Raw genomic sequence first — 14333 nt, forward strand, 5'->3', positions numbered from 1 at the left:
GTACCAGTCAAACATGGAGTTAATAGTCAGACAGCTATTCCAGACTGAATCAAAGAAATAATTTGGTGCCGGCAGAAAATCTGTGTGTGTCTATTTTAACGTAACAATGGTTTATTGAACCTAACTAGCAGTACCGGTGTACCGACACGTCAAATTTCATGATCAAATTTAGGTATAATTATAGCAATCACATGCAGTTTTTGAACTGGATTTGATTCATATTTAAATTTCTAAAGCTCCACACCTTTCTTCATCGCTTCTATTCATTTTGTAACCCATATATATCGATATATGTGAAAAGGAAGAATCAAAATACAAAGATTGGCTGTATCTTCCGACTTTTCTTTGTGAAAGCTAAAATGTGCCAAAGGGGTATCCAGAACTTCTTATTAAGGTAACTGGTAGATGCTGTATAATTATAAAGCGCTTTACTAACCTATTACACCAAATATAATGACAAACTACAGAGCAGAAGAGGAAAGAAGGTCAAAAAGTGCAGCAACACGTCCATCAGAGCTGTATAATGATGAAAACATGGATCTTTATCTAATGTGATCGTTTTATTGCGTCATGAGGGATTTGGTCCAATTTGATGAGATGTGCTATACATTACTACAGTTAGGCTACGTTCGTACCGAATGCAATTCACACATCAAATTCACGTTGAACACCTCTCTTTCGACAAGTGTCAAATTTCCTGCTCAATGCTTGTCCATAAATGTCTTCATGAACTTGACACTCCAGACACTTGTGGAAGGAGCTTCCGCTAAAGGTTTTTAGCCTCATTGCTACAAACTACAATAAAACTAGAATAAAATTAGGGAAAATTTGAATCATTATCTCAATGTAAAAAAAGAAAAATATAAAGTTCAGGAGGAGAACTATTAGAATCTCTTCCATATTGGCTTTGGACTCCACCCGCTGATGGCGTCATCAACACATCCCTGAGCAGCTGATGCAATATGTCTTCTTTGCCAAAGTTCAGATTTTCAAACTCTCACCTCGCCACGATGCCTAAACCATGCTTCTACTAGACGGACAGGCTGCATCAGAAACACAAATACCTAAATCAGGTTTGGTGTGAAAGCAGCTTTAGTACAAAAAAGCAAGAATCGTTTGTGTGAGTGTTTCTGTCTTTTAAAAATGCTCGTATGTCTTTGTTCAGATAAACCAATCAAACGTGTGAGAAAGTTTCAGTCAGTTTGTATCTTGATCCCTTTTGTTTTTGTTTGTTTGTTTTTTTGGTTATATTACTACACGTTCAGAAGGCATTATTTTTTATATATTTAAATTTTTCAACTGAAATTATTTTCTGAGGTCTTGCAATTAGTGATTTTAATCATTTTAGAAATGCTAACATTTAAAAAACATAATATTTTTACAACTGTAACAAATTTTAATTCAACAAGTTTTCTAAAATTTTGCAAGAAAAAACCAATGTAAAAAAAAAAAATTTTTTTTCCTTGAGCAGCTAAGATGGATTTGAGCTTAAAACATATTCTCATAACATAGGCTCAAAACTACTGTGTAAATCCAGTGGAACTCGCTGACCTGAAATACCCAAGCAATAATTTTAGCCTGACCCCACAGTAAAGAAAAAGAAGAAAGAGCGGGGAATGGTTTTGTTCTATCTCAGTCCTGCTCTGAGCAAGTTCCCATTATACCTTGATGAATAAAGACAGCCAATTAATGGAGTAATGCTCCAGTGTGGGAGTTCAGTTAATCTCTTGCCTCTGTCATTGTACCCCCGTTTTCAGTACCTACACAAGGTTGGCAGCAGAGTTTACAGCATGAACAGCTAACCTTGGCTTGCTCTGTTAAAGCTGGTTCAGTCCTGCATGGCTGCCCCAAGATTATCTTCTTTCAAAAGCATTTATAACCCAATCATACAGTTTTTATGTTGATCAGAAAAATAAGATGAAAAACTACTGTATATATTTTCATCTTTTTTCCATCTGCCTCTTTAGAACCTGATCTGGTACACTTTAATGACAAAAAAAATGTAATATAAGTTCAAACATAATGTATGTTCTTTCAACAAACACTACAACAACCTGTAGTGTGAATGGCTTAAAAGAAAAACCCTCACCTGTCATATATATATATATATATATATATATATATATATATATATATATATATATGTGCTCACACATTTTGCTGAAACGTGTGCCCCGTTAATCACCTCACAGGTGTATTAAACCCGTATTTCCTCTTTGAGTGATTCACAATATGTGTCAGCTGACACATTTCACTGTGACCCCATTTATTCACAGCTCGCGTACTGATTGGGTTCAGCAGTTCATGATGCAACAGAGGAGGACCCCATCTGGCAGCGGGTTCAGCTTCATTTAACACTGCAATTGGCCAGCTCGGAAACGCTCAGCCAATCAGATGAACTTGCACAAGGGTTCTGACCGGAGCAGAGGAGATGAAACATAATGGGCCGTGTCCATTACAAGAGGATCAAACCTGAGTTGAAGCAAATTGCCACAGCAGAAAAGGATTGATTTTGAATTGTTGCAGATGCAATATGAAAGTGTGTTGTCACTAACAGGAAGCCTCTAACAACTGAAAATGTATGGTTCCACTTTGAAAACTTTCCAGCATCACTGAAACAGGATTTTGGTGTAATTGCATTACAAACATCTCGTCTCCTTAAGATGACCCTCAATGTACAGGTCACATGAAGGTTCGCACATTGATTCACAATTTAGCTTATGGTGATGGTAAATGGTAAATGGCGCATTTTCTACCTACAAGGCCCAAAGCGCTTTACAGTCACAGACAGTCACACACACATTCACACACTGGCCAACCTCCCACCAGAGGCAGGGTGGGGTTCAGTGTTTTGCCCAAGGACACATGGGCCATCGAACCTGTATTCTTACAATCATGGGTCGACCGCCCTAATGCTGCACCATGGCCGCCCCAATGTCAACCATAATAACAAATGGCTCAGGTTACAATAAAATTGGATAAACTGTAGTTTCAATTATACTTGGAGGCAAGTTTGGGTCATGGGGTCAGCAATTTGTCTCTCCAGCCACCACTCCCATCTTACTCTTTGTTGAATTGTGCTGTATTTTTAATCTCTGTTGTGAAGGATCTGCCTTGGATCCTCCTCCAAGTCCTCTATGGTCCAAAATATGTATTTAAACCACACAGCTCACGGCCTTAGGAGAGAAGGAGCTTAGATTGACTGGTAAATTGACAAATCCACCATTCACCCCAGATCTCCTATCAACCCAACAGATCAATACAAAGTCCATATTACTAAAGACACAGGGACCAAATGTTGACCAATCTCATGTTTCCAAACCAAATAGTTTAACTCCTCCATGTAGGTGTGTGGATCATTCCTAACATTCCTCTTTTTTTCCATCTGAAAACCATTAGACTTTGAGGTGCCAATTTTCATTACAGCTGCCTCACACTCCTCCGCAGACCACTCTAGCAACAATTGGGGATCGTGGCTTGAGGAAAGAATAGCATTATCCACTAAAAGCACATATGGGATTTTGAGTCTCCCAGTCAGTTCTGATGCTCAACAACTTTAGATGAAAAAATACAAGTCGGATGGAGTCTAGCTTTCACCAGAAACAAAACTCACCCAAATCCATCCTGCAGTGATTATAAACAGAACTGATCATCCATAATGGAGGGCTATATGTGTCTCATCCCCTGAGAAACCCAGTAACATATTTTGTAAAACAAGATCAAATGCCTTCTCCAAGTTGTGGACATAAAGGAAAAACTCCCAGCATTCCTCTCAAGGACTCTGGGTTAAGGAGTGCAGGTAATGGCATCAAATCTAGTTTTTAGAAAAAGAAGATAGTGGTTCATAAATTATGCACAATAAAAGCAGAGGACATTTTTGTCCATATTTAACTAATCATTGGGGCGATTGCTTGCTGAACTCGTACAGGATATATGAATCTCTGGAATTTCATGATTGTTCCCCATGTACACTAGAATAATATCCTATTTTCATACATGTCACTGGATTCTTCTTTTTTTCATTTAATTTCCCCCCATTTTAAAATATTATTATCAAGGAGGAATTTTGAGTATAACCAGTGATATTAAAAACGTAATCTCATCCAAATCAAGAGAAGATTGATTCTTTGAGCTACCAACCCACTTCAGCCCCCCTGAATGGCAAATTAAATGTATGTGTGTGTTTGCAGCAGACACGCATGTGTGTCTCTAAGGTGAAGGTTACAGTTTGCTTGCTTTGTGTGCTTCTTAATGAGTACTTGAGCATTTTAATATCAGATGCATGCCTCTTTCAATTGTATGTGGGATTAAATGATGCGTTTGTGAATGGTTACACAGAAGCCCATTGCGAAATGTGTGTGAATCAGTAGTTTGCTCCAGTCAGCAGTGGGTTTACTAAATTCATGCTGGTGGGTTGGGTCTTAGACCAGGGTTGATTCAAAGGTTTCTTTTTCTTTTTTTTGGTTTTAAATGTTGGCAGCTGCGGAGCGCATCCACTGTGGATTAGTGCTGCCATAGCTATAACAGGATTACCAATCTAAACTATGCTACCACAGAGTTTCCCTTCAGTCTCTTTGCGTAAGCATGCTTAATCTGAAATCCACCTCAGGCCGTGCTTACTTTCTGTGTGCATATCTTCACTTCACCACATGCCTGTATCTCCTATAAAGGCATTCATCCAGACACAAACCAATTTTTTCTATATTGAGGTCAACAGAGGACACTTCAATGCATTATCCTAAATTTGAAGAACCAAAATGCTCAACTCTGTTCATCCTCTGATAGATTTTGAAGTTACGTCAGGTTAAAAAACAAAACCTATTTGTTCATTTTCTAATTTTTATTTGGGATGGAGCAACAGTATGTGCACTGACTGGAAAATCTTTCCTTCTAAAGTGAGATGGAAAACCCAAGGAGTGTTTAGAGCAACCAGTGGAAGAGATTTCTCCGATGTGTTTTGAGTATTGCCAAAAGCCTCCAATAAATAGAAAAACATTTATGAAAATGGTGCAACTCTTACTTTTTCTTTGCTTTTTCCAATAAATGTGATGAAGGCTTGCAATTATGATACTAGTGCCAGAACTAAATTAACTGAACCTAATTATTCCATTCTCTAAGCTGCAGTTTTAAAACAAACTATTACTTTTTTTTATTATTATTCAAGAATTACCCTTAACCTACTTTAAATGCTTTTCTGAAAAAAAGAAACCGCCAAAAAAATTACAATGATGTTTTAGGATTTTTCAAGCTTGCTTCTGCATGCTGCAATCTGTACATATTTTAGTGTCTAATTTATATTTATCTACAACCTACTTGGTGGTAATATTGGTCAATAGGAAACAATCACACCAAATATCCTTCATAATCTTTTGTCAGCCATCGCCTTTTCTGAAGGTAGCTAATCATTTGGGAATCTCTTTGGTTTGCTAGTCTAATAACCAGTTATCTAAAAGGAGTTCCATTTTCATCCATCCCCACAGAAATTCAGGCAGTGTGCATGCGCATCTTAGGAAAATAATAGATGGGTTGATGACCTAAGGAACCACTTAAAGTCCCACTCCAACTATATGTTTTTCTAGTAAAAGCGTTCACAGGTCTTTAATCATAAAACTGTCATTTTTATCCAAATTAAAAAGCCTGTGCCATTTTTTGAGACAAATTTTCTGCGGACTAGCAGGAGTTTACAGAAATTGGCCTCTGAGTATGTAACCCTACACTGAACATTCTTTTGTCTGTCCCGCTAGCTTACAGCCCCTCACAACCCCAAGCTAACATTAGCGTAGGAAAGAAAATGGCGAGCAATTTCAAAGCTATGCAGCTATGGTTTTGAGCCAAATGGTAGCACAGATGAGGAAAATTAAGATGTTAATGGATCTATTTGTCTGCAAGTGAATGCATCAAAATTTGAGCAGGGAAGGGAGACTTTGGCCCGCCCATCGCAGTTGCTGCGTCACAAACCTGAGCTTTTTCAAACTGTGCATTTATTCTGCTCCTAATTCAATATAATTTGAACAAAAAAATACTCAGAAATACGTCCTCCATCATGAGAAAAATGCTACAAGCACATGATAAAACCACCAAAAACGCAATTTTCAATGTGGTGAGTCTTTTAAATTATCTCAAATGCAGTCAAGAATGGACAAATGTATTAAAACATTTAACGGATAGTGATGTGAATGAAGTTCTTATTCTGGTTACTCAAGAACCACTGACACTATGGTTTCTCGCACTCCCAAATGTCCTTGAAACATAAACAGCAGCATTGGTGGAACTCTTTAGGTTTTCCTAAACACCATCCATTTTTTTAGTCAAGTGTCCACATCAGTGCTCCCCCAGAGGCCGAGGTTAAACTACCAGCTGCCATCTTTTCTAGAGCCTCTTGCACGAGAGCCATTCTGCTGAAACAGCTTCAGCTTTCCAAATATAAAAAAGCAGTTTTAAAAGTATAATAACTCCTATTTACTCAAACAGGGAAACTATAAAAACCGCAAGTATTGGTTTCAGAATCCCTCTATATTGAGGTGAATCTATATTTATTTGGTTGATACCTAAAAGAAGTTTAGAGTAAAACTTTTCAACTTTCTGTGAAATTGTAGGTTCTTCTGTGTGCACTAAAGACAGTCTACTCTGTTCAACAATGATTTTACTTGAGAGCACATTAAAAATATTTGTAATGTTTTTGAAAAAAGACAGGAGGATGGATTTTGTCTTCAAATAATCCAAAATTTTGATGAGTGAAATGATAAATATCATAATAAATATATTCTAAATTTATGTGGTTATTTTCAATGTTTTTTGCTGGATGTAGCTGCATAGCGAGATCTTTTTACAGTTTTGTTTATTCAGTTTATTTAAAGGCATTTATAGTGGCTACAGGAATTTTCAATATCCAATGCAAAGCTCGTTTTTGCATCGTAAAATGGTTAATGATGAGTTGAGTGAGTCAGACGTAGCACTACTAAAGGCCCAGGCGTGTAATGCACGGTCCACCACTGCTGAAATGTTGCCCCACCCTGCTGGGATAGTTTATGTTGACCTTTTCTTTTTTTACAGAGGGGGTTTTAATAGCCAAATAACTTAAGATTGACTCATCAGTAAATCTCTTAGAAAAAAGAAGAGAAGTCCATGGGAACAGCAGTGAGATTAACCCTCCAACACACACTTGTTTCAAATTCAGAAGACAAAGTTATGTAATAAACGAAGAAGCAATGCACCTACATATTTGTGAAACACAAACAGTGAAGTTATGTATATGAGGATCTCAATCCTCGGATATTCATTTGTATAAGATTTTTCCAGCAATTCACCTGGACAGTTGAGTCTGTCCCAATTTTACTCTACAACACGAATAAATTCATATCAAGCATCATCTTGCATCAGGATTGCATAGTGCCAGGTTTGGTTGCAACTCAACTTTCTGAACTACCAATTAAGACCAACCTTAGAACTAATGGTAATGGGGGTTGGATCTGACATGTAACAACAGTGTGTGGATGACAAGAGGCATGTTTGATCCTCCTGTGAGACGCACGTGCAGAGCATATAGCAGGTGGAAGTCTTATTTATCATTCCATGCCATGCATATTACTCTTCCCACAAAGACAAAAAGAATGTCTATCATGAAATGTGACTACTGTTGTTACAAAAAGTTTAGAAAGTCAAACTAAACCAATAAGGCCAAAATATAACTAAAGGTTTGTATTTTTTTTAATTACCTTAAGACCATGATGTTGTATTTTATTACTATAAAGTCAAGACAGTTAATTTATATGTCAACATGTTTCTCCATTCTTATTGAACAGAAAAGATGCATATTAAATTTACCTTTTTTGGCAGTTAATAAATCATAACACTACTCATTGCTAATATGTGGTTTTCTGTGCACAATGAAATCAAGGATACTGTGCATTTGTTTTTAATTCACGTTTCACCAGTTTGGAGTGATTGTGCATGATAGGTGGTTTATTTATTTTGTTGCTGTGGCTCCAAATATATATATTTTGTTTTTATTCAGAAAAAATAAGTGTTTTTGTGTTTATGTCAAGTGATCTCCTATTCTTGACAAAGAACTGATACAGCAGTTTTCTGTGTGATTGTTGCAGGTTAATTCTGTATTGTGTGCGTGTTATTGAAGTCATCATTTTGGTTGTTGTGCTGCTGGATTACATTTACATTCTGTTTCTTCATCTTTGCCTTGTAAATATAAATAACCAAAAAATGTTTTGATGTGGCTTTGATGCAGTTTTGTAAAAAATGTTAGGCTTTGATCCTGGATTTAGAGAAATCTACTAAGCTAAAGAAATTACAAGCTTGTTGTGTTGCTTTAATTTCCTTACAAAAAGTTTATTTAGATAGTAACCTTAAACTATGTCTCGTTTTGGCAAAAAAAAAAAAGTGCTAAATTAATAAGTTCAAATTATGTTCTGCTTTCTGAAGCAGATGAAGTTAATTTAACATATCTGTGGCAGATTTAAAAGAAGAGAAGTATGATCTCCTGTAGGAGGCGCTACACAGACAAAATGACAATGTTGCACTTGTTGCACTCTTTTCACACTTGTTGCAATCAGGTGTTTGAACAACAGATTCTTTAGGATGTAAAACAAAAAAATTAACTCAAACTCTACATTCCTAAACATTTTTTTTTAGAAATAAGGAGTCATTTAAAAGTGCTCAGCAGCTTAAATGCATTACTGTAATTAGATCTGCAATCAGATGGTGAAATGTCTTTTCTGTTGGGTTTTCCATGGTTACACTCAAGTGGTGGTAAAAATCTGTCAATATTTACAAATTCATCAATTTAGCAACAAAGTAAATTAATTTTCAAAGTAAAAAGAGTATGGTTCATTAAAGCCATCGACTTCATGGCTAAGGAATATTAAAGTTCCAACAGCATCCGCTCAAGAACAAATATTGTATGGTGGGAGGTTCAGGGTTGACCAGCTACATGCTGGTTTCAAGCCACATATTTTCTGTTTGTCTATCATCAACCATCTGGTATGACAGTAGACTTAATACCTGTGTGCCTGCACTGTACCAACTGTGTTTGAGATAGAGGCTTGTGGACTGCTTTTTTAGGACTCATGTCTAGTGCAGTGGCGATTATTGAGTGGTGCTTCATTTACAACAACTTGGGGTATTTGCAAACATGGGATTCAACATAACTGTTAAAGTTTACAAGTGGAAATGGAAAATCACGGCAACTCACAAATCCAAACATGATAGTGACTGTGTTATGTAGCAGAGAATAATACGGTACAGACAACCATCCCTTGTTGCTTTACCAAGGGTTTCACCTGGGTTATTTTACCAGCTAAAGACATGACTGCCATAGATTCAATGCTGAAACCATGCTGGTGTAGCTTGTAGACAGCAAGAAAGCCTAATGGAAAATTTCATCCCAGGCTTTGATCCTTTTTTCTGTTGGGTGATCTTTGGTATTTTAAGCTTGTAGACTTTAAAGTAAATGTCTGCATGCAGGACCAGGAAGGAGATTTTAAGCACAGTCAGCAACATTGGAAGCAGAGCAGACATGCTGAAAAATGCCGTGGGATAAGTAAGATGATGATGGTGATGAAGGAACATTAACAAGAGCAAACAAGTGAGACAAAAGAATACCAAGACCTAACTCAAGCAGAAAACATAGGAGAGAAGGGGACAACCAAAAATGAAAAAAGTGTTTGTGTTGTGTTTATGGTTGTAATGTGACATAACACGGGGAAGAAAAATTTTCTGCCTAAGAAGCAGTAATCACCTTCGCTCGGGATGACTAGAATGTATGGCGTTGTTATTTGTCCCCTACCTATTACCACTAAGGCCAAGGGTCGCACGTCCCCGCCGGAAAGCATGAGGAAGAGAGGAGAAGATAAAACAAACAACAACAAAAAAATGAAAAGAAAGAAGAAAAAAGTCGAAGAAAAAAATGTAAAGTAGTGTTTCATCAAGGCTTAGATCTCCTTTGCTTTCAACTGCATTACTTGGTCTTAAAGGAGATAAACTGCAGTAGGGAAAGATAACACTGGCACAATGAAACCAATAGCACTTAGCTAGGATATGACTGGTCCTTTAGCCAAGAAATTACTGTAAATGAGCAATTTAATTGGTTTGTTGCAGGCGAAGGCCTAACAGGTGTGTTACTGGTGAGGATGTTTATTAGTAGAGTGGTCAGAGAATTTGGATGTGGTGTGTCGGGTTAACACTGGAGCCCACCGAGTCTGTCGGCCTGGCGTGACGAATAAATAAAACAAAAGGGAAAGAAAATGGAACAGAACAGAACCAAGTGATGATACAGTAAAATAAAATAAAAAAGAAGGCCTTTGTTTAATAAAAAAAAGAAAAAGTTGGGCATGGATATATTCTGGCCTTGTGCTGCATAAAAATAAGTCGAAGCAAAGAACGCTAGGTTTATTATTTAGTTGCCTTTGTGCTGCATACAGAACACACTAAGTGTTCATTTTATTCCACTAATTAGTGTTGTGTCTCTAAAAGTATTTTGGGGGATGGTTCAGTAGCAATAATCACATCCTTGAACATTAATTGTTAATTGTCTCTATCATACGAGTTACCACAGGGATTCTGGAGTTTCATCTCAGAAGTGCTTCCTAATGCAGCCAGGCTGTGACCAAAACCTGGTTTTGAACCAGCAACTTTAACACAGAGCCTACTTCTTGTTTGTCAGAAATCAATTTAACCTCAGTGGATAAAACACTACTAGAAGCTGGCACCAAGTAACTAAAGGGATGGGTGTTGTTGCATTTTTCACCAAGACGAGAAGCTCAAGTCATTCAGCATGACTTGAATTGAGGTATTAAAAGATTAAAGAAAAGCATCTCTAGTGACATGAGCATAGGAATATTACAGAACTGGAGACCAATGGCTATGTGGACTGGACTCATCCATAAACCTGGTCATGGGTATAAATAGTTTCAATCTCTTCCTAAAAGTGCTTTTTATGTAGCATTTAAATACAAAAAAATAAACAAAAAAATAGTGGAATTTAAACCTGTGTTTGAAGAAAATACTGACAGTTTTTTATAAAAGTTTTCATTTACGAACTAACTTTTTTAAGCAAATCTAGTTTGCAATCAAATTTGACTGTTTACTGAATTAAAATAACATTACAGAAGGTTTATTGGGATAAATGCTCAAATGTAATGCTAAATCTGTTAATGTACTTAGTAAATTGCTTTCCCTATAAAATAGTTTTAAATGTGATTTAGGAGAAACATTTTCTACCTAAATTGAAAAAAAAGGAAATTTGAAGACAGCCACAAAGTTAAAAGCATGTCTTTTCTTAAGCATATGTACTTGCAGAGACATAGAGATCGAGTCTACACTCTGAAAGACCTCCACCCACAGTATGTCTCACTTAAAAACAAGTTGGAAACGGCTAGATGAGAAAAAAGGAAAGAAAAATGTGCACAAATGAGGAATAAAGGTCTGATGCAGACGAGAAATAACAAGGCAGTGAGAGACATGGAGATGGGAGAAACAGAAAAATGAAAACACTGTCTGAAGTGAAGAAAAAAAAGGTAAAAATCAATAGCAAGCTGAAAAGCTTTTAAAGCATGAAGGCTGGCACACAAATGGGTGCATCTGCAAGAGATGAGCAGCAAATAACAATGGGAGACACAAGGAAAGCAAAAAAGAACAGGATGGAATTTGTTCTGGAGAGAACAGTATATAGAATATCAAACGGTACGTTTTCAATATGTGCTACCGCTTTCTACCTTGATGAGTGACATGGATGTTGCATGGAAATATGGACAGGACCATAGAGGAAAAAAGATAAGGAAAAGAGATTTAATCAAGAAAGATCAAAGCAGAAAGAAGGAAAAGGTTGAAATTCATGAAAATCATGCAGGATAGAATGGTCAGGATGGAGTCTGGTTAATATTTTAGCTTTTTGGTTTTCAGTGTGTGTGCGTGTCTACTTATGTAAGAAAACTGCAGCATCAAACATTCTAGAATTACATTAGAACGTTTTACTTCAAAAGTTAAAAATCAAGAGTGATCATGCAATCCCAAATGAGAAACCTGTGTAGAAAATACAAAATTTGGTTTGCTGCATTTGCCTAAATATGAATGAAAAATCAATAAAGGTATAATAAATCTTTGTTTTTTTTTTATTATTATTTTAAATTTTCTACACAGTTTCTTTTAATGGGAGTCCTGCAACACAATATAATAAGTTCAGTAACTTCTGGATGTCTTTCAATGGAAGGGTGCTCATACCTTTGTGAGCGAGGCGGACACAGTTGATTTTGGTTTCCTGTGAAGATAAGAGACAAAACATAACAGTTGAAATCAAAAATCACTTGTTTCATTCCAAAAATAAAACAAATAAAAAAGTCCAAAGAAATGTGGAAACTACAATAGCTGTTTCAGGACAAGGTTCCTTTGTAAGAATTTAATCTATTATTAATCTATTCATGCCGCTGTAAATGACCATGTCTGTCTTTTCATTTTTCTTATTAAAAACTGAAAAAAATAAATAGAGAGAACACAAAAACAGAGTTAAATAAATAGGCTTATTTGAATATGGAGTTCATGTTTTCACATTGTAAACAAAAATGATAATTTGAGGGGAAAAAAAACTTCATGTCTGCAGAGTTTGGGTAGATAACACCTCCTTCCACCTCTAGATGTTGGCTGCTTTAAAGCTTTGACCACTGCTGTCATTCTTCTCCTGATGGGCCGTCACTCTCTGAAGTGATGTGCGCTTTCATTTCTATCTGCTCTTTTCACTCCTTCAGTGCTCCCGTCTTTTCCTCTTTTATTTCCTTTTCTGATGTGCCTTCACAGGTAAGTGTACCTGTCTAGCGCACTTGTCATACAAGGATTGCCTCTGTCATATGCTGGACCATTTGTCTTCATCAAAGACAATGACTAAAGCAGCTGCCAACTCGGATTCTGTTCGCTTCAGCAGAAGACCAAAGTTAATCTTAAGGTACAGGCAATGCTTTTCAATTTTCTTCCAAGGTTTGCATCATTCAAACTTTGAAATAACATCATAACTTGCGTCTCTCATGGACAAACTCCCCAAAAATTACAGTTCTCACTTGACCCGTCAAAGGCCAGTAAAGTGCAACTGTTTGAAAATGTTTGACTAGTACAACAGGACATCATGGTTGTAGGTTGTTTGTTTTATTGTAGGTTAAACTACAATAAAAGGAACAGAACCAATGGAAAAAAAATCACCACAACGTTAAAAAAGGAAACCATAGTAGGTTTTAAACACAGCGATTGATGGGTAATAATTTTAGTTTGTTTTGCAGCTATAGAGTGGTTTTTTGTTTTTTACATGTCTGGATTAGGTGCACCAAAGCACTTCAAATCAACAGTAGACCAGTGTTTTGGTGTTTCTTTTAGTCTTTGTATTCTTTTGTTCAAAAAAGAAAGACATATGGTGATGGATGCTGCATGGACTACATCTCCTTAGTGGACAAACAACACCTGCTTCTTCCATTATCGTTGCTGTCCATTGGAAAAGTGAGTGATTAAACCCTCTGTCTATCTGCCTCACTGACTCAAATGATTGCCTCATTGGATCCTTCATGCAATTTCGAGTGGGAAACAAAAACTTCTGCTGTGATTAATGTGTTTGTGCTTTGTGTTCTTCACAAAGTATAGAAGCATAACATGCAAAAAGAAGCTATCAGAAGTGAATTGAAAAGTGAAAAACCTATTTTTGACATTACTGGTAATAAGTGAGATAGTAAAATTATTGAGCGGATTTGTGGTCCAACGTTTGTTCCAATAAAAAGTAACTTGGGGAAAAACCTACTTAAGTCTTGGATAACCATTTTAACATGTTTCATTTTTAGTCAAACACAAAAAATATATATATATATTTTTTTATACCAGACTGGTATGATAAAATATTAAGCTGAATAAAGAAGAAATATTTTATTTACAGCAACTACATTTCCTGATGTAAAAGCACAACATTAGAGTTCTGCTAAGATCTCACATGATGATGTTTTCAACTCAACCAATTCCAATATCTGATATTTGATATCTAAACCTTCCATTGTCTCAAACTTTAAGCATCTCTTAATGTTGGGTTAGCAATAAAAGAGTGTTTGATAAGTTAAAGCCTTAGTCACATGCACTTGTAGGGGGTTGACCTGTATGGGTACTGCCGATTTTGGGTTGTCTAGTCCTGTGAAGGGTTGTAGAGAGGAGCGGATGCATCTTAAGGGGAGTCTATGTGTGTTTTACACTTCCCTCACTTACTTCACCCTTACTAACACATGTTGTTTCAGTGTTCACTATGACCTATCGCTTGCAGCGTGCCTATCTGCATGGTATTTTTTTCCTCTACAGACTGTGGT

The 14333-nt window shown here is 36.5% G+C and overlaps 1 protein-coding gene across 8 annotated transcripts in view; it reads right to left on the minus strand.

Moving 5' to 3' along the window:
- Positions 1-14333, minus strand: part of LOC101158188 (receptor-type tyrosine-protein phosphatase T) — a 313387-nt gene that overhangs the window by 131067 nt on the left and 167987 nt on the right. For 4 of the 8 annotated variants that reach the window (XM_020703318.2, XM_020703317.2, XM_020703320.2 and 1 more), the window contains exons 15-16: positions 12232-12268; positions 9752-9808 (exon numbers count right to left, since the gene is read on the minus strand). In XM_020703318.2, coding sequence (XP_020558977.1) covers positions 9752-9808; positions 12232-12268 — 94 coding nt within the window. The remainder of the gene's footprint in view (positions 1-9751; positions 9809-12231; positions 12269-14333) is intronic. The other 4 variants (XM_020703325.2, XM_020703323.2, XM_020703322.2 and 1 more) reach the window with 2 other exon arrangements.

Source organism: Oryzias latipes, chromosome 5 (assembly GCF_002234675.1).
Source record: "Oryzias latipes chromosome 5, ASM223467v1".
NCBI lineage: Eukaryota > Metazoa > Chordata > Actinopteri > Beloniformes > Adrianichthyidae > Oryzias > Oryzias latipes.